Below are 25,878 nucleotides of genomic sequence, written 5' to 3'. Positions count from 1 at the left end.
TCATCTGGGCTGGCAGCCTCAGGGTGTCCCTCATGGGCTGTTAGGGACATAGGGAGCTGTCTTATAGCAAGTCGGACCGTTGGTCCATCTAGCTCAGTAGAGTTGACACTGACTGCAACAGCTGTCCAAGGTTTCAGGCAGGAGTCTTTTCCCAACCTACTTGGAGATGGCAGGGGTTGAGCCTGAGACCATCTGCATGCAAAGCAGATGCTTCACCACTGAATCACAGCCTATTTCTATGGTACTGTCAGGATGCAGGATTGGGACCCTGGCACTTCAGAGGATGAGGAGGAGATCATTTTCCCAGAGTTGTGTGAAGAGGGGGAGGGAGAACTCTCAGAGATAGTGTTGCCCAGCAGCAAAGGCCTTGAAACTCCAGCAGACACAGATACAGACTCTGCTCAGGAATTTCCCACACTCACCCCCCTCCCCGAGCCAGAGCAGTTAGAACAAGAAGGAGGGGGAATTCAACTCTCTCATCAGCCAGAGAAAAGCCCGCCTGATGGGCATGATGTTCACCCCCCTCTTTTCCCAATACCAGAGGTAGAATCTTCAGAAGAGGAGGGGGCAGAGCTTCCCCCTTCACCACAAACCTGGAGAAAACAAAAACGAGCAAAGGGGAGAGAAAGGAGGGGCGGGGAAGAGAGCACCCTAAGGCGGAGTGAGAGAATTCGCGCCAGAAAGCCCCCTTTATAAGGATAAGGGGGGGCAGGGGTTCCTTGTTCTGTCAACTCTCTTGCATGTCGCTGGACACGTGTTATTGTGTTTCTTCATGAGAAGGCGCAGCCTCTGTTTGGATATTACTCTAATAAAGACTGAACTGCTTTCACAACCTGGTCTGGTTTCTGAGTCCAGTCCGGGACACGACAGATTGACAGAACCACCTACTTCACCCTCAACGCTCCCACCGCTTGAACGTGACAAGATGAAGAAGGGAGCAGGGGGAACAAATCCCACTTCTGAGACGGAAGAAGTGAGACGACTGAGGACTAATGTGGCGGACCTACAGGCAGATGTTCAAACCTTGTTAGCGGCTGTCAGGACTCTGAAAACTGACAATCAGACCTTGAAAACCACGGTAGATCAGATGCGAGCAGCCCCTCCGGCCGCTGTGGTGAAGATTCCTATAGGATTACCACCAAAATATGCGGGACAGAGTGAGCAGCTCTCTACTTTCGTGGCTCAATGTGAATTGTATTTGGACATCAGAAATGCAGAGTTTCCTAGTGATGTGGCCAAAGTGGCCTTCGTGATCAGCCTCTTGGAAGGAGAAGCTGCCAAATGGGTGACTCCGTACCTGGTCAGAAAGGATGGCCTTCTGGGAAGATATAGAGGCTTTATGCAAGCCATGACTGAGATGTTCCAGGACCCTCAAAGGGCGGAGACGGTGGCCAGGCAGTTGAGCGCCTTGAAACAAGGGAAAGGAACAGTGTCAGAGTACACTAACGCCTTTAAAATTCTGTCCCAGGAAACTGGTTATAATGATGCAGCCTTGATGTTCATGTATAGGAGTGGACTGAGTTCTGAAGTCCTGGATGACTTGGCTAGAACTACCCCCCTAAATAATTTGCCTGGATTGATTCGGCTATGCCTGCAGATCGATCATTGGTTGGAAGGAAGGCGCCTGGAAAAGAAACAGGAGATCCAGAGATACTCAGTTTCAGCCTCTCGCAGCAAGACCCTTTCAACCCCAGGAACATCAGGCAACGCGACCGAAGGACGGGGGGGGCTAGGCCGAAGCTGTCGGAAGAAGAAAAGGAGAGGCGTCATAAAGAACGTTTATGCTTCTATTGTTCAAAGCCGGGCCACGTGGCTAGAGATTGTGGACTGAAAGGGGGAAAAACAGAGCCGGCGGGAAACTAACGAACCCAGTCCATGTACAGGCCGGTGGACTGGGGGCTACGTTGGACAAAGGGCCTCTGGTGGCAAAACCTCCTTCAAGAGGAGTCTTGGTACTGCCAATTCGGATTATAACTTCCAAAGGAGTAATGTTTAACTCCACAGCGTTAATTGACAGTGGAGCAACCACAAATTTCATTGATGCAGAGTTAGTAAAGCGTTACGGAATTTCCCAATGGAAATTGGACACCCCCTTGCCGGTGGAGGCCATAGATGGGAGGCCCCTGAAAGGAGGGGGGGTAACGCGAGCAATGGAGGAATTGAAACTGCAAATCCCGGGGCACGAAGAATTCATTTCGCTGTATGTAACAGACCTTTTGACCTTTGATGTGATCCTAGGAATGCCCTGGTTAGTCAAGCACAACCCAAAGATAATGTGGAAGGATGCTGTGGTGTGGTTCACTTCTCAGTATTGCCAGGAAAACTGTCAGGCAGAAGAAACCACCAACAAGTTGGCAGGAGCAGTGCAGGAAGCCAAACAAGTAACCCTTCCCTCGAAGTATGGGGAATTTAGAGATGTGTTCAATGAAAAAGAGGCAGAGATGTTACCCCCCCACCGTCCTTATGATTGTGCAATTGATTTAGTGCCAGGAGCCAGCATCCCATCGGGAAGAATTTACTCCCTCACAGAGAAAGAGAGAGAGGCCCTGAGGGAATTTCTGGAGAAAAACCTGAAGCGAGGATTTATACGTCCCTCGCAGTCCCCTGCTGGAGCGCCCCTGTTGTTCGTGAAGAAGAAGGGGGGGAGCTCAGGCCTTGCAATGATTATCGTGCATTAAATCAAATCACTATTCCTAACAGCTATCCGCTGCCCCTGATCTCAGAGCTGTTAGACCGACTGCGCTCTGTAAAAATCTTCATGAAACTGGACTTAAGAGGAGCATACAATCTGATCAGGATGAAGGAGGGAGATGAATGGAAAACAGGTTTTTTGACCTCTTATGGACAGTTTGAATATCTGGTAATGCCATTTGGGCTTTGTGGAAGTCCTGGCGTGTTTCAAAAGTTCATGAACGACGTGTTTAGAGACCTTTTGGATAAGTATGTAATCTGTTATTTAGATGATATCCTGGTGTTTTCAAATAACCAAGAAGACCATGATCAGCATGTGAAAACTGTGTTGGGAAGACTGAGAGAGAACCATTTGTATGCTAAGCTAGAGAAATGTGGGTTTGACCTATCGTCTTTGGACTTTCTTGGATATCGCATCTCAGCAAAAGGAGTGGAAATGGATCCAGAAAAAGTGAGTTGTATACTGGATTGGTGGCAACCGGACACTAAAAAGGATGTACAACGTTTTTTGGGATTTGCCAACTACTACAGAAAGTTCATTCCAGGCTTTTCCAGGTTAACAGCCCCTCTCACTGACTGCTTAAGGGGGAAAAGAAAATTTCAATGGACAGAGGACGCTGCAAGCGCCTTCGAGGAGCTGAAGGGAAAGTTTTCCTCTGAGCCCATCTTGCGTTTTGCTGACCCTACCTGCCCTTTCATTGTGGAAGCAGATGCTTCGGATTTTGCCATCGGGGGGGGGTTCTCTTACAGATGAATGGGGAAGGAACGGAGCTACACCCCTGCGCATACTTCTCCAGAAAACTCAGGGATACTGAGAGGAATTATACAGTGTGGGAAAAAGAGTTACTAGCCATTAAGGATTCGTTTCAGAATTGGAGACAATACTTAGAGGGGGCTCAACATCAAATAGAAGTACGTTCAGACCACAAGAACCTGGAGAGTCTACAGACGGCCCGGAAGCTGAACCAGAGGCAGATACGTTGGTCGCAGTTTTTTACCAGGTTTAACTTCAAGATTACTTACCATGCCCATGCAAAAAACCAGAGAGCAGATGCCCTGTCCAGGCAGCCACAATACAAAGGAGGTGAGATTGACAGCCAACCCCAGTACGTAGTTCCGCCAGAGAAGCTGGTGTTGGGATCATGTCAACCTTCTTGGGAAGAGGAGCTCAGAAAGGCACAAAAGGAGGATCCATGCATGCAACAGTATATCCAGGAGATGGAACAGAGCCAGGACCCAGAAGTAAACTTCCATTGGAAAGATGGGCTGTTGTGGTTTAAAGCCGCCAGATATGTGCCGAAGGAGGATCTAAGACTCAGGATCCTGCGTCAATGTCATGACTCTATCACAGCTGGGCACTTTGGCATCTTTAAGACCATACAGAATGTAGCCAAGGACTTTTGGTGGCCTCAAATGTGCAGAGACATTGAGAACTATGTAAAATCCTGTGCCGTCTGTATGCGGGCGAAAACAGACATGGGAAGACCTCAAGGACTGTTGGAGCCCCTCCCGACTCCGAACGAACCCTGGAAGGATCTATCCATGGATTTTATAACTGATTTGCCGAAGTCCCAAGGAATGACGGCCATACTAATCATTGTGGATTCCCTTACAAAGATGGCACATTTCCTCCCTTGCCCAGGGGCCTTAGAGGCTAAAGAAACAGCCAAGCTGTTCATAAAGGAAATTTACCAGTTACATGGTTTGCCAAACAGCTTAGTCTCAGATCGGGGAACCCAGTTCACAGCTAAGTTTTGGAGAGCAGTTTGGAAGCAGTTACAGACAGAGCTAAAACTTTCTTCTGCTCATCATCCCCAGACAGACGGGCAGACGGAGAGACTGAACGCCATGTTAGAGAGGTATTTGCGTTTTTATGTTTCTTATCAACAGAATGACTGGGTTTCCTATTTGCATTTCGCAGAGTTCGCCTATAATAATTCCTTGCATACCAGCACTGGACAGACACCCTTCTTTGCTAATTATGGGTTCAATCCCAAAGCCTCCCCTAGTAGTGCAGCAAGTGTGCTTGTGCCTGCAGCAGGGGAATTTCTGCAGGAATTACAGGCTGTGCAGCAGGTACTTAAACAGCAATTAAACGATGCCAAACTGGAGTATAAACGAATTGCTGATCAACACCGAAGAGAGGGAGCCTCCCTCCAACCAGGAGACCAGGTGTGGTTGTCCACTCGCTTCCTCCAGATGCCGGGCAAGTGTAGGAAGCTGCAGGATAGGAGACTGGGGCCTTTCAAAGTGGAGGCACAAATCAATCCTGTGGCTTATAGACTGAAATTGCCAGCTACCAAAATACATCCTGTGTTTCATCACTCCTTGCTAACGAAAGCAGCCCCTCCCAGCGATTTACGACCCGTGGAGATCCCGGGGGCACCCATTCTAGTAGATGGACAACCAGAGTTCGAAGTGGAACAGATTCTTGATTCCAGAAGGAGGCATAATCAATTACAGTACTTAATTCACTGGAAGGGTTATGGGCCAGCTGACAGATCTTGGGAAAATGAGAGGGATGTGCATGCCCCAGAATTAGTGGAAGAATTCCACCAACGGTTTCCCCATCGCCCTAAGCCGACAAGTGGGGGGGGCACAGCATGGGAGAGGGGATGGTGTCAGGATGCAGGATTGGGACCCTGGCACTTCAGAGGATGAGGAGATCATTTTCCCAGAGTTGTGTGAAGAGGGGGAGGGAGAACTCTCAGAGATAGTGTTGCCCAGCAGCAAAGGCCTTGAAACTCCAGCAGACACAGATACAGACTCTGCTCAGGAATTTCCCACACTCACCCCCCTCCCCGAGCCAGAGCAGTTAGAACAAGAAGGAGGGGGAATTCAACTCCCTCATCAGCCAGAGAAAAGCCCGCCTGATGGGCATGATGTTCACCCCCCTCTTTTCCCAATACCAGAGGTAGAATCTTCAGAAGAGGAGGGGGCAGAGCTTCCCCCTTCACCACGAACCTGGAGAAAACAAAAACGAGCAAAGGGGAGAGAAAGGAGGGGCGGGGAAGAGAGCACCCTAAGGCGGAGTGAGAGAATTCGCGCCAGAAAGCCCCCTTTATAAGGATAAGGGGGGACAGGGATTCCTTGTTCTGTCAACTCTCTTGCATGTCGCTGGACACGTGTTATTGTGTTTCTTCATGAGAAGGCGCAGCCTGTGTTTGGATATTACTCTAATAAAGACTGAACTGCTTTCACAACCTGGTCTGGTTTCTGAGTCCAGTCCGGGACACGACAGGTACTAGTCTAAGCTGTGACCTGCATGGGAGGGGGGGTTCTGACATCATGGAGGGTGAACACCCCCCCTCTCTCTCTGTGTGTAAGAGAGAGAGAGAGATGGTGTGTGGTGGCAGGCTCCTCTCCCACCCTATGTATGATGTGCATGTGTACAAACTGTAGCCATATAGGCTTGTCTGTGTGACCAAGAACCCTTCAAAAGCAAGAGTCCCCTTGACAGTGGCAGGACGTGCTCTCTTTCTCAGGTTTCCCTATGTCTCATTCAGGGAGGCACAGATGAATTAAATGTGTTCCATGCAAATGCATAGTTTATTGGCTGTCTACCTAGCTTACAGGGCTATCCTTCCCCTGCCTAGGGCTCCAGAAAGGAATGTAGGCCCAACCCAAGCCCCCTCTAAAGTTTATATCCAGCAAGGGAGATAGTCCACTGCTTTGTCCTCGTTCAAGTCTACTCCCTAACACTCTACAATCTCCCTCCCTCTTTCCCTGCCCTGAAATTCCTTCCCTTGTCCTCTTTCCCCATTCTGGGTGTCTCCTCCAATGTGCTCTGCCCCCTCCCCCACTCCCATCTGCATTCCACAGCTACCAAGCAAGTCTTCTGTAGCCATCACTTATTTAAAACATTTAATAACCCACTGTTCAGTCCAGAAAATTCTAGGATGGCCAACACAGTTTCAAAACAATCATATCTGTATGATCTACATCTAAAATATAAAACCAGCAGAGCTGGTTTTATAGAATAAAAGGCTAATTTCCAGGCACCAGCAGCCACAGTTGAGACAAATGGCTCAATTGTAAGCATGGAAGTGGGTGAGAGGGTCTCATGCTCTGGCTCCACCTTTGTCTTATGCAGCAGGGTCCCTCACTGTGTATGTAGAACTAACATACGTAGAGTTTATATGTATATGGGGACAGAGCAGCCAGCCTAGTGAACGTGCATGGGGTGAGCTGGGGCCTGCTTCCATAACTCTGGTCCACCACCACCCCAGCACAAACATACGTTCACTCTCTTCACTTCTAATGTCTGAAAATGGCTGTTATGGCTGTGTTCTTTCCAGAAACTTTTCAAGCATTTCTGTAGAACGGCCTTCCCTTGGCACCCTCCAGCTTTTTTGGACTATAGTTCCCACCAATCCCTGCCCATTGGCTATGCTAGTTGAAGCTGATGGGAGCTGAAGTCCAAAACAGCTGGATGGCAACAGGTAGGGGAAGCGTGCTGTAGAGCTTCACACAGTGGGGGAGGGGACCCCCACTCAACAAGAGATTACCAAAAGAATGAATGAATGTGCCATGGAGAAAGAGTGTGCCATGGACAGCAATAGATCTATCATATCAGCTTTAACTGTCTTTAAAACTGTTCTCTGTTTCCAACCAGCAAAAAGAGGGTGGGAACAGAGATACCACAGGTGACCAAAGAGAGACTTTTTTTTCATTTTTAAGTAAAGCTGACTCCATTTCTTTTTATTCGCAACCAGTCTTGCCCATCTACAAGTATATCTTTAGTAATTCAGGGCTTATTATAAGAGACATGATTTAGCTGCCACTATAATTGAAACTCTCACTGATGTGAGTATTGCTTCTTCTTCAGGCCATTCCCTGAAAGCCAGTGCATCCAGTTGGCTCAGGATAAAGGTGATTGCACAAGTCTATGTGAGATCATATCCTTTTGGGAAACTGGTTGAGCTAAATCTTGCTGGAAACATTCTCATTAGCTTTGCCAAAGTTTCAGGCCCTGCATTTGTGTTAAAACAGAACAAAACAAAATACTGCTGCAATGCTACTGCGGAACAGCCAGTAGTGTAGTGGCAAATTCAGAAGTGCAAAGTACCTTTATAATAGTCATAGCCACGCCCCTTCTCCCCTTTTTTGCTGCTGGGTTGAGAATGGGATCCTTGTTAATGCCTTCTCCCACAACAACAGACATCCCTAGGAGCCAATCAGCATTAAAGGAGAGTGTTTTAGCCACTGAGAAGAGTGATTGGTTCCAATCAGCAAGAAAGAACAAGGAAGCATGTTAGAAGACTCTTCTCAGTGGCTAACACACTCCTCTTTCATGCTGATTGGCTTGTAGGATGCTGGAGACATGGGACCCTGCTGGGACTCTGCTCCCCAAAAAGTAAAGGGTCTAAGACCTTCTGAGACCCCAGATGACTACACCCCTGGGAACAGCAGTTACTTATATGACTGCTTTTCATTCAGTGTCACCAACAGGAATTTATCATTTTGAGGGGTGAGCTGTAGACCCATGCACTGCTGAAATGAATTGTGGTGACAGCTATATGGACCAAACTAGACATGATGGCAACAGATCTGGGTGCTGAAACATTGACATGGCACAATCATGTTGAAAGGGGATTCTTCTTAACAGTAAATGGCTTTGAGGGATGAGGAGTGCCAATCCTTCTTCCTGCCCACAGCTGACCTCCATGCAGTATGTCTCTATGAACACTCTGCTGAATTCCAATACCAGAAGGATGCTTAGCTGGGAGGAAAGCACTAGTAAGGGCCAGGCAGTGGGGGAAGACCCTTTGAGCTCTACCCCTTCTTCCTAAGAGCTTGGGGAAGATTTATGTTTAAACACTGTACTATCTACCAATGCCACATCTAGTTTGGCCCTCTGAAAGAGAGTTTAGTAATGTCCTTGATCAATAAGCCTTGTGTGGTCTTTGCAATCCCCTTGCTGGATTGTCACCTTGTAGTGGTGCATGTTCCAATAAACCTTGTGAGCGATGCCGTTGGGAGTCATGTACTCCCAGCAAGGTCACCCATGGCAGTAAGGTCAAGAGAGAGGAACCAGACAAAGAACGATCCAAGAAAGTCCTCAGCGGCAGAACAGGCGGAGGATAACAATGTGTACGTTACAACGGCTGTGAAGGTGGATGAAGGCTGCAGCAGATAAAAGACTTCCAATCGTCGTGGTATCCATGCCATTGGATCAATGCCTTTTTCTGTCAAGATTGTGTGTTGATCATCGTGCGCCAATCTCCCCACATAAAACAAATTCATGCACAGGCGTCTTCCAAACAAACCGACCTTATCTTGGAAGACAATCTTGCTTGGCCACGAGTGATCGCCAATGAATGAATGATGAATGGTCTTTGCAATGCTATGAAATCCACTTCTGGCACCATCAGACTCTGTCTATGATGTGACCCAGCAGATTTTTCTAAGCTCCATCTCTGACAAGTTCCACCATAGTTTTTTCTTAGTCCACCAAATGAAAACACAGATCAACAAATGACATGGCAGATACCACCAGGCTTCACTCATGGTACATAACCAAAGTCCTGCCAGTTGTATGAAATATGATGGGCTATCTTGACCATGGCACATACATTTTGGAATGCCCTGTAAAACTTTTGTGCTCGTGTTTTGTCAGGCAAACCAAAACCTGGCTTTTAAGAAAGTTCTGTGGCTGGAGGTAATGATACTTACTTCTGTTGAGCTGCTGGCTGTTTTTCTTGCTCTCTCACTGTTTGTATTATTTCTGTTTATTTTTTATTATTATATATATTTTTAATAAATGTTTTTAGCTGCTGAGGACCATCCAACAGAAGGGTGGGATAGAAATATTTTAACAAACAAACATTATTTGAAAAAAAAAAAAGCCAAGTACTAATAGATGCTTATCGTTCTGTGACCGTGAGGATTCCCTACACATACATATCGATGGAGTCAGGTATGACTACCATCATGAATCCTGCCATCCCTTTTACCAAGTATCTGGTGAAAGTGAGCTCCCTATCCTGTCTCCTCATTCTCATCCCCTCTGCTCACATATTACTCTCCTGCTGTGATAAAACAGCAATATCTGATTTATCACTAAACTTTTCAGCATGTGCGTGATGCTTTTAGGTCAGCAGGATTCTGTACTCTGCAGCCAAATCATGTGCCAAGATGTCTCCAACTTCACATCCCTCCCCAATTCACCCTTCCCTGTTTGCTTTCAACATTTCCCCCCAAGGTACTACATTTTCAATATATGTTATTCCTACATATGACAGAGATAAGCAGAGACATAGTGAGAGAGATTTTATGTGCATCTGCCTTAAATCCTTCAGGCAAAGGGGAAACATTCATCCCCTCTGTTGTCAGCACTCCACACTCTTACTTTTTCCTAATACAGTTGCAGATATTCAAGGTTATTCTGTACCATTGCCAAATATGGCTTTCATTTCCGAGAAGCCACTATCTTCTGCAGCCTGATGAGAACATGCTGTACTTCATACAAGAATGTGAGGAAGTGAGGTCTGTTTTTACTTACTTTTGCCTGCAGAAAAACAATATTGGGTCAAGAACAGTTAGAGGGTTGCTAAGGAGGGTAACACACCTTTAATTAGTTTTCAGTTGCTCAGATACCTATATTCTGCTCATACCATTTCTGAGCAAACTGGAGAGTTCAACACATATTTCCATGATCTATCTGGGTATAATCCAAAAAATCGGTGAAAGTTTTTCCACTGACTTAAAAAGGGTTGTTGAAATTAGGAGAGTTGTGATTAGGATTTAAGTGATTACCTTGGGCTGTGCCCCTGCTTGCCTTTCTTGCCAATCCCGCCTACAACCCTGGCTATCCTCCCCAAATTCCCCCCACCCCTCACCAACCCCCACCCCTGAGACCTCACCTCTCCCCACTAACCTTTTATACCAGGGCTGGGGAGCCTTTTTGGCTTCCATCCCACAGGCCAATCTTGATAGATGGCCAGGGCAATCCACCTTTTGCAATCCTCCCCCCACTTCTCCTTTGCCCTCTGACCGTGCCAACCCCCCTTTCCCTTAGAGCTTGCCAGCCCCCCACACTTCCCTTAGACCTTCTCCTGCCCCTCCTGCTTATACTGCCTGCCTCACTCTGACAACGTCATTTAGCCTCAGTGGCAGAGGGCAAAAAGGAGGGAAGAGGTTGTTGTTGATGGCAGAGCAGGATGTGTGCCAGGAAGCTGTCCTGTCCTGTCCTGATTGTTTCTCCATAGTTTGCCTGGGCTGCCCACCTCTATCTCCCTCCTCTGCTTCCTTCCTCCTTGCCCTTCAATGCTGCTGAGGCTGAAACAGCATCATCGGTGTGAGGTAGACAGTGATGGCAGGTAGTAGCAGAGCAGGCTGGTTGCTGGAGAAATGCCTTGTCCTGTCCTGACTGTTGCTCTGCAGTTCACCCAGGCCACCCACTCTCCTGACTGCCTCCATCTCCCTTCTCTGCTTCCCTCCTTTTTGCCTTCCTTCCTTTTTGCCTTCCAACACCGCTGTGATGGCCCAATAGCAGGTCAGCAGCTCTCAGAAGTCTGTTGTAACACTGTTGTAACACAGCACCATTTGTCAGCGGCCATGAAAAATGCAACTTGACAACAACCGTATGCAAATATAAGAAGACAGGTAGCATTTACTGTTGCTTTTGCTATTAAAACTGACTGTTCCTACACTTTCTTCACTTTTAAAAACTTGACACAATGTGATGATTAAACACTTCCATCCACAATAACTGCAGAAAGTTCAAAGTGACAAGGAACTTGTTTCCACAGGGAAGTCCTTCTTCCCTCTTATATATGTTGTGCATTGGATCTATAAATATTGCACACTGGAATATAGCATTTAGACTATTGGTACCCTAATTGTAAACACAAAAGTAAACATGTTCTGTAGCAGATCTATGAAAGGCATATTACTGGATAATAACGGCTTACCACGCCAACATAACATCAGATATTGTGATGTTATGCTGCTACAGCAGTTAGAATGCACCATGTTCAGGACTTACAAGCTGGTACAGTCTCATTATTAGCCTCGTTGAATTCAGCTAATTTATTTGATGTGAACAGTCCGTATATGAATTGTGAATCCTTAGAATGAATGGGAAAATGCGGCTTGCTCAGTAATATTGCACATAAGATAATAAAAATCTGATGACAAATTAACTATTTGTTCAATTGCTAGATTTAATGAAGACATTTATCTTTGTACTCAAAATATGAAGTGTGCCCACATTTTTGTGTAAAAAATTGAAGCTTTTGAGCTTTTAAACAAACCTTGAGATACCCTTTGTATCTTTACATCTTTAAAATGTTTTGCCCAATTTTGCCAATAGAAGTTGATGCAATAAAATTATATACGGTGTCACTTATTCTCTGAATACATAGCTATGCATTTCAGGAGTTTACTTTCAATGATCAAGAGAGATAAAGATGCCTTTCAGGATTCCTGGTATGTTAACTATTTTTAGTCGCCTTTCCTTTGCAGTTTTTTTTTAAAAAGTTTTTGAAAATGAGTTATGTTGCATGAAAGAAAAGGTTGAATGTTCTGCTGAAGAAGAAGAAGAAAGCAGCAGCAGCAGCAGCAGCAGCAATAAGATAAAGACAGATTCACCTTTAGGTACAACTTATCCATTATTGACTATATATCAAGATGGGGGGGGTCCTCACTAAAAGTGGTGAGTTCTTAGAACAAATAAAAGAGTTGCTGCAATGAGAAAATAGGATGGCCTTCGGTTTGTGGTCATGCCTCAACAGATGCATAGTTAGTTCATAAAATAGATAGGCAGTCTATGTCTTTTGGAAACTTGTACTTTCACACACAGAACATCCACACAGACTGTTATAGAACCTTTCTATTTTTCTGCAAGAAATTACCCTTGCGCTACTTACTTCTTGCAACATTCATATTCATATTCAAAAAGACTGAGCTCTTTCAGACATTCTTCTGCCTGTATTTTCTTTCTGATCCATTTGCCACATGCAAGTTTAAGATGTTTGGTTGTATCATGAAGTACCTATCACCTATGGAAGGTACAAATTATTCCCTGCTAAGGAAGGGATGACTCTACATGCAGACATTACCTGGACTCCACAGGACAATCCTCCTGAGATGAGGCTCCCAACAAGTCTCTGTTGCCTCTCCTCCTTTTTCATTGCCATCCCTCTGGACGTCATCTTGTAATGAGTGACATGTCCCACTTATTCTCCCTGTTCCACGTTTCCCCAAACTTTGTTTGGAGCCTCTTCCAGCTGCTCCCTTCTCACCCTCCCCCCATTCAAACTGAACATCTCCCCAACACATGGGAGCCTTATGGGACCATAAACATCCTTCGGTGGCACTACAGTGCCTTTTCAGAGTTGATTCTCCTGTTCACCAGCACCTTCTGGCCCATAACTCCTTGCTACCCTTCATATTCCCCACAACTCTTTGGCAGCCAGTATCATTAGATGATCCCTCTTGCTTCCATGGTTTTCACTGTTATGTTGCTTTCCTTTGTGGAAAACAGAATCTCCAGCCAGCCAGCTGTGAATTTGTTCCCCAAGTTGTTTCTACTGATTGCCAATTAATTCTCTGCTGATTACTTCATTCCTGATACATCATGCCAAAATTATTTCTGTTGAAGTAAACAAGGAGCGTGGACTTCTTGTCATGCATTTCCCAACTCTCAAGTTCCTGGGCTACCAAGCTAAACACAAGCAGACCTAATCAGTGTGGTTGTATAAGAGACTTCCAAAGAAGCCTAAGATATTGCAATCTAGAGTGACTGAGCTGGTCACATCTAGCCCCGGATTCAAAAATGAACCAGCACATTAAGATGTGCTGTACAAATAAGTACTAACTAGGGTTTATAAAAAATGTCATGGAGCTAGCCTTGCATCATGAATTGTGTGGCACACCTGAAACAGTAGTTTGGCTATGTTACCTTCCTGTCCAGTATTCCTCCTGATGTTTCAGTTTGCTACACTTGCTATTGTTCAATTGGATTTGGGCTTTGTAGTTTTAACTACTGTTATCTTTGTATATGTCTTTTAAAAAAAAATTCTACAAGCCACTATAACTGTCTGTTATGTCAATGTGATATAAATATCAGTAATCATCATCATTTAGTCTCTCAGTATAAAAGTCAGTTCCCAACATTCTGTCACTCTCGTGTGACCAAGACTACAATGGAGAGATCTTCTGAGAGTGGCTTACCTCTCAAACAGACATGAATGGCACCATGGACAGAGTGTAGATACAGTCCCCACCTCAGTGTGGTTTCCAAGTGCAACCTATTACTTTCTCCCATATACAGTAAATGAATAGTTGCCAGTGCCATTAACTTTTATAGTGAAAGTAACTTTTATAAGGAAAGCATATAGTGACACACTGAGCACAAAACCAGTCCTGTGCTCTTGATGGTAAATAGCTTGGCCCCCCACAAGAAGGAACAAAGTATCTTTAAATGCAGGGTACACAGATTCACTGCACCCCAAGGAACCTTAATTTATACGGGCCTCCTTCCACAAACCCCCATCTGTTATAATAACAGACATTTTGCTAGCATACAATATAATACAATGCCGCTTTTATGCCTTACCTGTATAAATGGATCATGGTGATGTACATCTGTCATAGTAGTTTAGCTTCAGAAGTGCCTACATTTCAGTGCGTGGCAAAGTGATTTGCTCAGGCAGAATAAAACAATTTGATTAAAAAACAAATCCACTTGCAGGTAACCTGGACACATGATGTACACTATAGACACAGGACCCTTGAAAATGAGCAGAGTACTACTAGATTTATTGGTGATATGGTTATTTATGCCAGATGGGGCTGTGAACCATCATTTGCAAATCTATGCCATGCTCTCAGATTGTTTTAGGTAAAGGTATGTCTCTGTAAATGTCAGTAATTATTAATAGCCTTCAACTGATGCCTTAGGCTCCTAGAGCAGCCTTCACCAACCCAGTGACCTCCAGATGTTTTGGATGACAACTACTACCAGCCCCAGCTACTATGGTTGTCATTGCTGCAGCTGATGGGCATCAAGTTGGTGAAGGTTGTTGTAGAAAATGCTTGGTCTGATGATCTCCCATAATAGGAATGCCCAGCTGTGAAGAATCTCATGACTGAAGATCATTGGATCTTCCAAATCTACAGAGCATCAGGATGCATGACTTTGACCCAACACTGTTGTGGATCATGGAGCAGGAATGCCACCCTTCCAGACTAAGGAGGACCCCCTCAGCCGGTGTCTGGCCTGGTTAAACCATGCTGGGAATTGTAGCTCTGTGAGGAGTCTCCTAACAACTCTCAGCATCCTTCATAAACTACAATTCCCAGGATTCTTTGGGGGAAGCCATGACTGTTGACAGTGGAATAATAGCAGAATGAACGTATGGTGTGAATGTGGCCATAGTGAGAAGCCTCCTTTTTGGCAGAAGGGACCATAGCTTGGTGGTAGAGTATATGGTGTCAGCTCTGCACCGAGACAGCAGTGCAGGCAGGGGCTGGAAATTCCTGGGTATTTACCAGGGTGGGAAAGTCCTTAGCTGGCAGCTTGGTAGTAAATCTGCCAGGCTAACAAGGATGAAGCATGATAAGGGCAAGGCCCTTTCCAAGGTTACGTGCCAAGCCAGAGGTCCAGCAGTGAGGTCAGTAGAGGTCCGGGTTCAATTGCCAAGGGGTCAGTCCAAGATAAGGTTCAGGGAATCTGGAAACACACGAAGCCACGCCTGACGTTGTAGTCAGCAACAAGCTGAAGCCAAGGTTTGTCTTTTAAGGAGCAGGTTTGTCAGCAGGTGTGAGCCATCAGCGTTTTGGCCTTAAGTGGACAGGCCTGCCCCTCTTCTGCCTGTCCTTCTGTTGTCTACGTTCTGCAGGTGAGGGGGGAGTATCCTGTTCCCTGTCTGTGTCTGGCTGAAGGGCTTCAGCTGTGTCTGGGGTGCACTGCAGCTGAGGGGGAGAAGGAGTTGGGTTCTCAGGAGTTTCCCCTGTTTCTCCTTCTGGGTCTGCTGCTGTTACTCCCGAGTCATCCTTGTCTGATGAGTCCTCCGACAGGGCCATGACATATGGTTTGCATGCAGAAGGTCCCCAATCCCAACATCCCCAGTTTAAAAAAGGACCAGAGAGTTGGTGATGTGAAAGACCTCTGTCTGATATCCTGGAGAGCATTGCCTGTAAATATTACTGGACTAGTTGGACAAACAGTCTTCCTATTGAGCGGCACTGGAAAAATAAAATGGTGGCATCTCTGTCTTGGGATGGCTCTATGTAATCTCCAGGTTTAGAGGCAGCATGCCTCTGAGTACCAGTTGATGGCAACACCAAAGAGAGATTGTTCATGTCCTACTTTATTTATTTATTTATTCATTCATTAGATTTATGTCCCGCCCTTCCTCCAGGTGGTAGCACCTGGTTGGCCCCTGTGGGAAATAGGATGCTAGACTAGATTGACCTTTGGCCTGAGCTAGTAGGGCTTGTCTTATGTTTGAAGTTCACAGGAGCCTTTAATTAACTAATTAATTTCTCATAGCACTCTGAACAGTTGACAAATAGCAAACTAATGTGGCATGGTGGCACATAGTTTTGGGTCTTATAGTTTGGGTGAATAATTCTACATACCATATTGTGGCATAGTGTATGGTATGGTATAGTGTGCTTTGAGAACATATTAGCATACCACATTGAATGTTCCTGTTAGAAAAGTTGAATTTAGCATAGTAGCGTTTGATGATTGCTGGTTATGATATTCTTTATCATATAATGTAGTATGGTGTGGACTAGCATAAAAAAGTAAAGTGTAGGATCAAATGACCTAACAGCAGCTTCCAAAAGCCATTATTATTGAGATCTTGGAATTGTTGTTGATCACAAGCTGAATATGAGCCAACAGTGTGATGTGGCTGCAAAAAAGGCAAATGCTATATTAGGCTGCATTAACAGAAGTATCATTTCGAAATTGCATGAATAACTAGTTCCCCTCTATTCAGCACTGGTTAGGCCTCATCTTGAATACTGCGTCCAGTTCTGGTCTCCGAACTTCAAGAAGGATGCAGACACTCTGGAAAGGGTTCAGAGGAGGGCAACAAAGATGATCAGGGGACTGGAAACAAAGCCCTATAAGGAGAGACTGAAAGAACTGGGCATGTTTAGCCTGGAGAAGAGAAGACTGAGGGGAGATATGATAGCACTCTTCAAGTACATGAAAGGTTGCCACATAGAGGAGGGCAGGGATCTCTTCTCGATCGTCTGAGAGTGCAGGACACGGAATAATGGGCTCAAGTTGCAGGAAGCCAGATTTCGACTGGACATCAGAAAAAACTTCCTAACGGTTAGAGCCATACAACAATGGAACCAATTATCTAGAGAGGTAGTGGGCTCTCCGACACTGAAGGCATTCAAGAGGCAGCTGGACAGCCATCTGTTGGGAATGCTTTGATTTGGATTCCTGCATTGCGCAGGGGGTTGGACTCGATGGCCTTATTAGGCCCCTTCCAACTCTACTATTCTATGATTCTATGATTCTATTAAGCGAGCTTGCTTTCAAACAACTCTCAAGAAACATCTACCGACGGAACTCCCTGAAAATGTCGAGGAACACTGGATTAAACTAAAGACATCCATTATTGCAGCATGTGAACAAACTATTGGATACCAAACTAAGAAACATCAGGATTGGTTTGATGAGAATGATAGTGAGATTGAACATATCATCGACAAGAAAAGGAAAGCCTTCCAGATATAGCAGAAAGACATTAACTGTACTGCCAAGAAAAAAAATCTATGCCAGTACAAAGGCTGAGGTCCAAAGAAGAACTAGAGAACTTAAGAACGCCTGGTGGATAAAGAAAGCTCAAGAAATCCAGCACTTTGCAGATGCTCACAATGCAGGGGGCTTTTTTAATGCCACAAAGGCCATCTATGAACCAACAAATTACAGTACAAATCCCTTACGTTCAATAGATGGTACCAAACTTCTTGATAAAGAGTCTATTGCATTGCGCTGGAAACAGCATTACCATGACCTCTTTAATCGTAACTCTCTTCTGGCTAGTGAGGTCTTCTTGCAAATTCCACAACAACAAACTAGAGATGAGCTTGCAGTATCCCCTAGTTTGGATGAAGTCACTAAAGCCATCAATCAAATGAAGAACAACAAAGCTAGTGGACCTGATGGGATTCTTGCTGAAACCTTTAATAACGGTGGGCCTGAACTTACACAACAATGTCATAAGCCATCAAAAAAATCTGGATGAGGGAGGAGATCCAGGAAGACTTTAGGGACGCCATAATTATCACCCTGTTTAAGAAGGGTGATAGAACAGATTGTGGGAACTATGGAGGTATCTCTCTTCTTGCTACCTCAGGTAAAATCCTTGCAAGGATCCTTGCAAGGATCTTAGAGGATGTCCTCCCCGAATCTCAAAATGGTTTCCGCCCTTCCAGGGGGACAGTGGACATGATCTTCACTGCACGACAGCTTCAAGGAAAATGCCAGGAACAGAATCGACATTTGCATATGGGATTTATTGATCTGACTAAGGCCTTTGATACTGTGAATCAAACTGCTCTCTGGACCATCCTTCTAAAAACTGGATGCCCTGATAAATTTGTGAATAATTTGCGACCCTTCATGACATAACAGCGACAATTTTGGATAACAATGGCTTTCAGAGTCGGATCAGGTGTAAAACATGGATGTGTCATTGCTCCTACCTTATTTGCTATCTTTATTGCTATGATTCTACACCTTATAGAGGGGAAACTTCCTACTGGTGTGGAAATCATATATCGAACAGATGGAAAGCTTTTTAATCTCGTAGGCTGAAAGCAAAAAGTAAGATAATGTCAACCTCTGTTGTAGAACTTCAATATGCTGATGATAATGTAGTATCTACACATTCAGAGAAAGATCTTCAAACTATCCTAAATGTCGTTGCAGAAGCATATGGAAAGCTTGGGCTCTCAATATTGTGCTTCATCAACAGGTGCAAACTAGTCCCTCTGTAGCACCATCAATCTAACTTAATGGTGTGACCCTGGAGGATGTTGATCACTTCCCCTATCTTGGCAGCCATCTCTCTGTAAAAGCTGACATCGATGCTGAAATTATCAACATCGTCTCAGCTCTGCAAGTGCCACATTCTCCTGAATGAAGCGTAGAGTGTTTGAGGATTGGGATATTCACAGGGAGACCAAAATGCTTATTTACAAAGCCATTGTACTACTGACCTTACTGTACACCTGTGAAACATGGACCATTTATAAACGCCACTCCCAACTTCTTGAAAGATTCCACCAACGCTGCCTCTAGAAAATTCTGCAAATTACTTGGGAAGACAAACGGACCAAAGTTAGCATTTTGGAAGAAGCAAAGACTACCAGTGTTGAAACAATGATCCTTCAACATCAACTTTGCTGGACCGGCCATGTTGTTCGAATGCCTGATCACTGTCTTCCAAAGCAGCTACTTTACTCCTAACTTAAGGATGGAAAATGGAATATTGGTGGACAGCAAAAGAGGTTTAAATATGTTGTTAAAGTGAGTCTAAAAAAATGTAACATGAGCATCAAGAACTGGGAAGTCTTGGCCCATGAACGTCCCAAATGGAGGTCGGCTATTATCAAAGGTGCTGTGGACTTTGAAGAAGCACAAATACAGGGCGAACGGGACAAACGAGCAGAGCTTGGAAGATTACTTTTAAAAAGTAATAAATTACAGTTACAGTTACATGGGCCCCCAAAAGTAGTAATTACCGTTACAATTACAATTGCTCTGAAAGTAACTGATTACTTTTACTCAAAAGTAATTGCTACAATTACATTTTAGTTCCTTTTTTAAAATTGCCTATAAGGTGTTGGCCTTGGCTGCTGCGCATCTAAGTAGCCTAAAACAACATTAAAAATAAGCACACGCACAGAGAGGATAGTAGAATATATTTTTTTTATCCATAAGATTAACAGAATGGCATAACACAATCTCACATCCTCTCACCCCACCCCCAGCTATGATGATACCCCAACACACATATTTTTTGTATATACATATTGCCTCCAGCTCTTTTCTCCTTCCACTCCTGTCAATTTCTAAACAATTGTTTTCTCCACCCCGTCTCACTCTCCACCTCCTCCCTCGTCGCCTCCTAAGCACCCATAGAACATGAAGGAAGAACAATGCTGCACAGAAGCCCAAGTTGAAGCACATGATTTTTATTCACAAATCAGAGGAGCAGAAGACTTCCCCTGCTCCCCCCCAAGTAATGCGCAAAAGTAATGCTGGAAACATTACAATTACTCCTCAAAAGTAATGAAGTTACTACTCGTTCTATTACCAGCAAAATGTAATGAAGTTACCCACTCGTTACTCAAAAAAGTAATAAATTACAAGTAATTTGTTACTTGTAACTAGTTACTTCCAAGCTCTGCAAACAAGCTAAGCAGAAGGCACATCAAACAAATCCTCATCATGACCATCTTCCATCTGGAAACCTATGTCCTCACTGTGGGAGGCTGTGTGGATCCAGAATTAGCCTCCACAGTCACGGACCCCCTGTTAAAGACCTTATCTTGGAAGACACTCGGCTACAAGTGATCACCAATGAATGAATGACGCAGAACATATACTGAAAGTGAGATTGGACCAAGATGAAGAAGGTGTGAAAACTGGAGGGAGAAATATCAATAATGTAAGATATGCAGACAATACCATACTACTAGCAGAAACCAGTAATGATTTGAAACGAAAGCTGATGACGGTTAAAGAGGAAAACACCAAAGCAGGACTACAGCTCAATGTCAAAAAGACTAAAGTAATTACAACAGAAGATTTATGTAACTTTAAAGTTGACAATGAGGACATTGAACTTGTCAAGGATTATCAATACCTTGGCATACTCATTAACCAAAAGGGAGATAATAGTCAAGAAATCAGAAGGCTAGGTCTGGGGAGGGCAGCTATCAGAACTAGAAAAGGTCCTCAAATGCAAAGATGTATCACTGAACACGAAAGCCAGGATCATTCGGACCATGGTATTCCTAATCTCTATGTATGGATGTGAAAGTTGGACAGTGAAAAAAGGGGATAAGAGAAAAACCAACTCATTTGAAATGTGGTGCTGGAGGAGAGCTTTCCACATACCATGGACTGCAAAAAAACACAAATAATTGGGTGTTAGAACAAATTAAACCAGAACCATCACTAGAAGCTAAAATGATGAAATTAACGTCATCATATTTTGGACACATCATGAGAAAACATGATTCACTAGAAAAGACAATAATGCTGGGAAAAACAGGAGGGAGTAGAAAAAGAGGAAGGCCAAACAAGTGATGGATTGATTCCATAAAGGAAGCCACAGACCTGAACGTACAAGATCTGAACAGGGTGGTTCACGACAGATGCTATTGGAGATCGACTTGAAGGCACATAACAACAACAATATATCTTGGCTGATGTGCTAAAATTGCACAGCTCACCACAAATTAAACAACATGAGTATGAGTTCTCAGAACATAATCCTCAAGTCATTAGCTAGCTGGAAAAGCTCCCATTGATGATGAGCAGTGCAGAATTTTCAACTCTTGTGCCACCTCTTCTTCTCCAGATTGGCTAAAGAGTGTGTAAACATAATTTGTCCCCGATGTCCTTGTTTTAATGCAGACTACTAATCTTTTGGAAATGGATTTGTGTTTTCCCCACTTACATTGCATACTAGTGTAGCCATCTAAGTCCTTGCAATAGGGAGTGCTTAAACAGAATGTCTCTTCAGAATGCAGGACAGTAGTCAAACAGATGATCTGTTTAATTAAAAGGACTGCCTTTTAAAATCTCCAGTGACTTTTCTTGTAATAGCTTGTACTATCTTGTAACCGGAAGGAGAGCCTACTCCAGGGGTAGGGAATTTTTCTTGGCCTGAAGGCCGCATTTTTTTTCTTGGAAGCCTTCTGGGGGCCACATGCTAGTGATTGGCACGGCCAGAGGCAAAAGTCAGCAGAACAATGGATGTAAATGTTCCTTTTCTACAATAGGCTAGTTTCTATACATACTCCTCTGTATACTCTATTCAGGCAAGCAAGAGTTCAAAAAACACTTAAGGAGGGTATAAAGCAAAGCCAGTGAGGGGTGTGGCCTGGGGAAAGTCCTAAGGGCCAGGCAGAGAGGCCCAAAGGGCTCTAGGTTGAGGCTCCCCCCAATGGCCTAGGCCTATGTCAGCCTAAGAGATCATTTGTTGATGCCCTTGTCTATGTACTTGTTCCATCAGAGACATGAAGGTTATCTTCATGGCAGACGGCTTTCTTGGCAGCAATGCATCAGTTATAGAATGCCATTCTCAAAGAAGTTAGCTAGCGCACCAACATGGTTATCATTTAGGCACCAGGCAAAATCATGTTTTTTATCCAAGTATTTATAGAGATTCTACTGATTTAAATTGAATATCTTTTGTCTGTTGCGTTCTGTTTTTTTGTATTTGTTTCAATGCTCTGCTATGTGATATAATGAAGGGGGATATTTAAAATGGTTCAAATAAATAAATAACTGTAGTGCAAGACTGATGGGAATACACATCAACATCCACAGGGACTGTCCAAAGGAACGTAGCCTTAATTTTCTTGCTAATACAAATAGTTTGCTATAATTGTACAGTGTAGATCACGTTTGAATGCACACCTTCACTTGCAGTGCCATCATTTTCTGATCCTGCAAGGGGCAGGATGTTTCTGTTTAAACTCTACAGGAACTCTGCAGGCTTCTGTTGCCTTTCTGTTTGTGGAGTCAAGTTTGCATTGCATCATCTACCAAACCCATCCGCCTGTAAGCTTTTGATAGTTGTTATCAATGCTAACAGCACAAGCCAATGCAGTTCTATTCCACTGAATTCAGCCAGATATATTCCCAGGTAAGTGTGTGAGAGTTGATGTGTAGTGGCAAGGAAGAATAAGTTAGGAAGTCCTCAGTCTAAACCTTACCTCTCTGGTGTGAGCTCACATGGTGGCCTTGGCCTGGCCCTGCCATTAGACAGAGTGAGGCACCTGTCTCAGGGAGCAAATAAGGGGGGCTGGGGGGTGACAGCAAGGTGTTGGAGGACCGAGTTGTCAGCTGTGTGTACCACGTGGCCCAGCCTGTGAGACACCCCCTAAAGCAGTATGCTGTCCTCAGGTACAGTGGAGGACACTGTATTGTTACCAGATTTGAAGCGAGATTCAAGTTCCGGTCTGTTTTTTACATGGAATGGAAGGAGCCATCTTGTCCTTTGCCTCGCAGTAAAAAGTCTTTGGCCAACTCTGGGCAATTCACTACTCTATCAGAACTGTTCTTTGTAATGAGAAAATGATAACACTGGCCTATGTTACAAGCCTGCTGTAACCACTTCATGGATAATAAATGTACACACTTTTTTTCTTTCTTTCTTTCATTCTATTTTAAAAATGTATACCCTGCTTTCCACATCTGACTCTCAACAAAAATTAAAAACATACATTATATAAAATTTAAAACATAAATTAAAACATCAGAAAATAAAACATTAGAACTGGGAACGATCTATCGTCCCCCTGTTCAAAATGCTCAGGGAGACCTGGAGATGAGATATGAAATTGAGGAAGCATCCAAACTAGGAAATGTAGTAATAATGGGTGACTTCAACTACCCGGACACAGACTGGCTGCATATGTGTTCCAGTCATGACAAAGAAGCAAAGTTTCTAGATATTCTAAATGACTATGCCCTAGACAAGTTGGTCATGGAACCGACCAGAGGGATGGCAACCCTGGACTTAATCCTCAGTGGGGACCGGGACCTGGTGCGAGATGTAAGTGTTGTCCAACTGATTGGGAGCAGTGACCATAGTGCTATTAAATTAAACATACATGTAAATGGCCAATTGCCAAGAAAATCCAACACGGTCACATTTGACTTCAAAAGAGGAAACTTCACAAAAATGAGGGGATTGGTAAAAACAAAGCTGAAAAACAAAGTCCAGAGGGTCACATCACTCGAAAATGCGTGGAAGTTGTTTAAAAACACTATATTAGAAGCTCAACTGGAGTGCATACCGCAGATCAGAAAAGGTACCACCAGGGCCAAGAAGATGCCAGCATGGTTAACGAGCAAAGTCAAGGAAGCTCTTAGAGGCAAAAAGTCTTCCTTCAGAAAATGGAAGTCTTGTCCGAATGAAGAAAATAAAAAGGAACACAAACTCTGGCAAAAGAAATGCAAGAAGACAATAAGGGATGCTAAAAAAGAATTTGAGGAGCACATTGCTAAGAACATAAAAACCAACAACAAAAAATTCTATAAATACATTCAAAGCAGGAGACCATCTAGGGAGGCGATTGGACCCTTGGATGATAAGGGAGTCAAAGGTGTACTAAAGAACGATAAGGAGATTGCAGAGAAACTAAATGAATTTTTTGCATCTGTCTTCACAGTGGAAGATATAGGGCAGATCCCTGAACCTGAACTAACATTTGCAGGAAGGGATTCTGAGGAACTGAGACAAATAGTGGTAATGACAGAGGAAGTTCTAGGCTTAATAGACAATATAAAAACTGACAAATCACCGGACCTGGATGGCATCCACCCGAGAGTTCTCAAAGAACTCAAATGTGAAATTGCTGATCCACTAACTAAAATATGTAACTTGTTCCTCAGGTCCTCCTCCGTGCCTGAGGACTGGAAAGTGGCAAATGTAACACCAATCTTCAAAAAGGGATCTGGGGAGATCCCAGAAATTACAGGCCAGTTAGCTTAACTTCTGTCCCTGGAAAACTGGTAGAAAGTATTATTAAAGCTAGATTAACTAAGCACATAGAAGAACAAGCCTTCTGAAGCAGAGCCAGCATGGCTTCTGCAAGGGAAAGTCCTGTCTCAGTAACCTATTAGAATTCTTTGAGAGTGTCAACAAGCATATCGATAGAGGTGATCCAATGGACATAGTGTACTTAGACTTTCAAAAAGCGTTTGACAAGGTACCTCACCAAAGACTTCTGAGGAAGCTTAGCAGTCATGGAATAAGAGGAGAGGTCCTCTTGTGGATAAGGAATTGGTTAAGAAGAAGAAATCAGAGAGTAGGAATAAATGGACAGTTCTCCCAATGGAGGGCTGTAGAAAGTGGAGTCCCTCAAGGATCAGTATTGGGACCTGTACTTTCCAACTGGAATTAGGAGTGAGCAGTGAAGTGGCCAAGTTTGCTGATGATACTAAATTGTTCAGGGTTGTTAAAACAAAAAGGGATTTTGAAGAGCTCCAAAAAGACCTCTCCAAACTGAGTGAATGGGTGGAAAAATGGCAAATGCAATTCAATATAAACAAGTGTAAAATTATGCATACTGGAGCAAAAAATCTGAATTTCACATATACGCTCATGGGGTCTGAACTGACAGTGACCGACCAGGAGAAAGACCTCGGGGCTGTAGTGGACAGCACGATGGAAATGTTGACCCAGTGTGCGGCAGCTGTGAAAAAGGCAAATTCCACGCTAGCGATAATTAGGAAAGGTATTGAAAACAAAACAGCCGATATCATAATGCCGTTGTATAAATCTATGGTGCGGCCGCATTTGGAATACTGTGTACAGTTCTGGTCGCCTCATCTCAAAAAGGATATTATAGTGTTGGAAAAGGTTCAGAAGAGGGCAACCAGAATGATGAAGGGGATGGAGCGACTCCCTTACGAGGAAAGGTTGCAGCATTTGGGGCTTTTTAGTTTAGAGAAAAGGCGGGTCAGAGGAGACATGATAGAAGTGTATAAAATTATGCATGGCATTGAGAAAGTGGATAGAGAAAAGTTTTTCTCCCTCTCTCATAATATTAGAACTCGTGGACATTCAAAGAAGCTGAATGTTGGAAGATTCATGACAGACGAAAGGAAGTACTTCTTTCCTCAGCGCATAGTTAAACTATGGAATTTGCTCCCACAAGATGCAGTAATGGCCACCAGCTTGGATGGCTTTAAAAGAAGATTAGACAAATTCATGGAGGACAGGGCTATCAGTGGCTACTAGCCATGATGGGTGTGCTCTGCCACCCTAGTCAGAGGCAGCATGCTTCTGAAAACCAGTTGCCGGAAGCCTCAGGAGGGGAGAGTGTTCTTGCACTCAGATCCTGCTTGCGGGCTTCCCCCAGGCACCTGGTTGGCCACTGTGAGAACAGGATGCTGGACTAGATGGGCCACTGGCCTGATCCAGCAGGCTCTTATGTTCTTATGAACTGCATTCGTGG

General features: G+C 44.2%; 2 protein-coding genes across 3 annotated transcripts in view; one reads left to right on the top strand and one right to left on the bottom strand.

Moving 5' to 3' along the window:
• LOC133390554 (uncharacterized) overlaps positions 1-13,218 on the bottom strand; it is a 30,373-nt gene extending 17,155 nt beyond the window's left edge. Inside the window, exon 1 of one of the 2 annotated variants that reach the window (XM_061639369.1) lies at positions 12,756-13,218. In XM_061639369.1, the coding sequence (XP_061495353.1) occupies positions 12,756-12,848 (93 nt within the window). In that variant the 5' untranslated portion in view covers positions 12,849-13,218. The remainder of the gene's footprint in view (positions 1-12,755) is intronic. The other variant, XM_061639368.1, reaches the window with a different exon arrangement.
• Positions 1-25,878, top strand: part of LOC133390557 (uncharacterized) — a 312,873-nt gene that overhangs the window by 215,287 nt on the left and 71,708 nt on the right. The gene's annotated exons all lie outside the window — the stretch shown is intronic.

The sequence above is a fragment of the Rhineura floridana genome, chromosome 8 (assembly GCF_030035675.1).
Source record: "Rhineura floridana isolate rRhiFlo1 chromosome 8, rRhiFlo1.hap2, whole genome shotgun sequence".
Taxonomy (NCBI): Eukaryota; Metazoa; Chordata; class Lepidosauria; order Squamata; family Rhineuridae; genus Rhineura; species Rhineura floridana.
The sequence above is the reverse complement of the archived record's forward strand: the minus strand, read 5'-3'. Positions and strand labels throughout refer to the sequence as shown.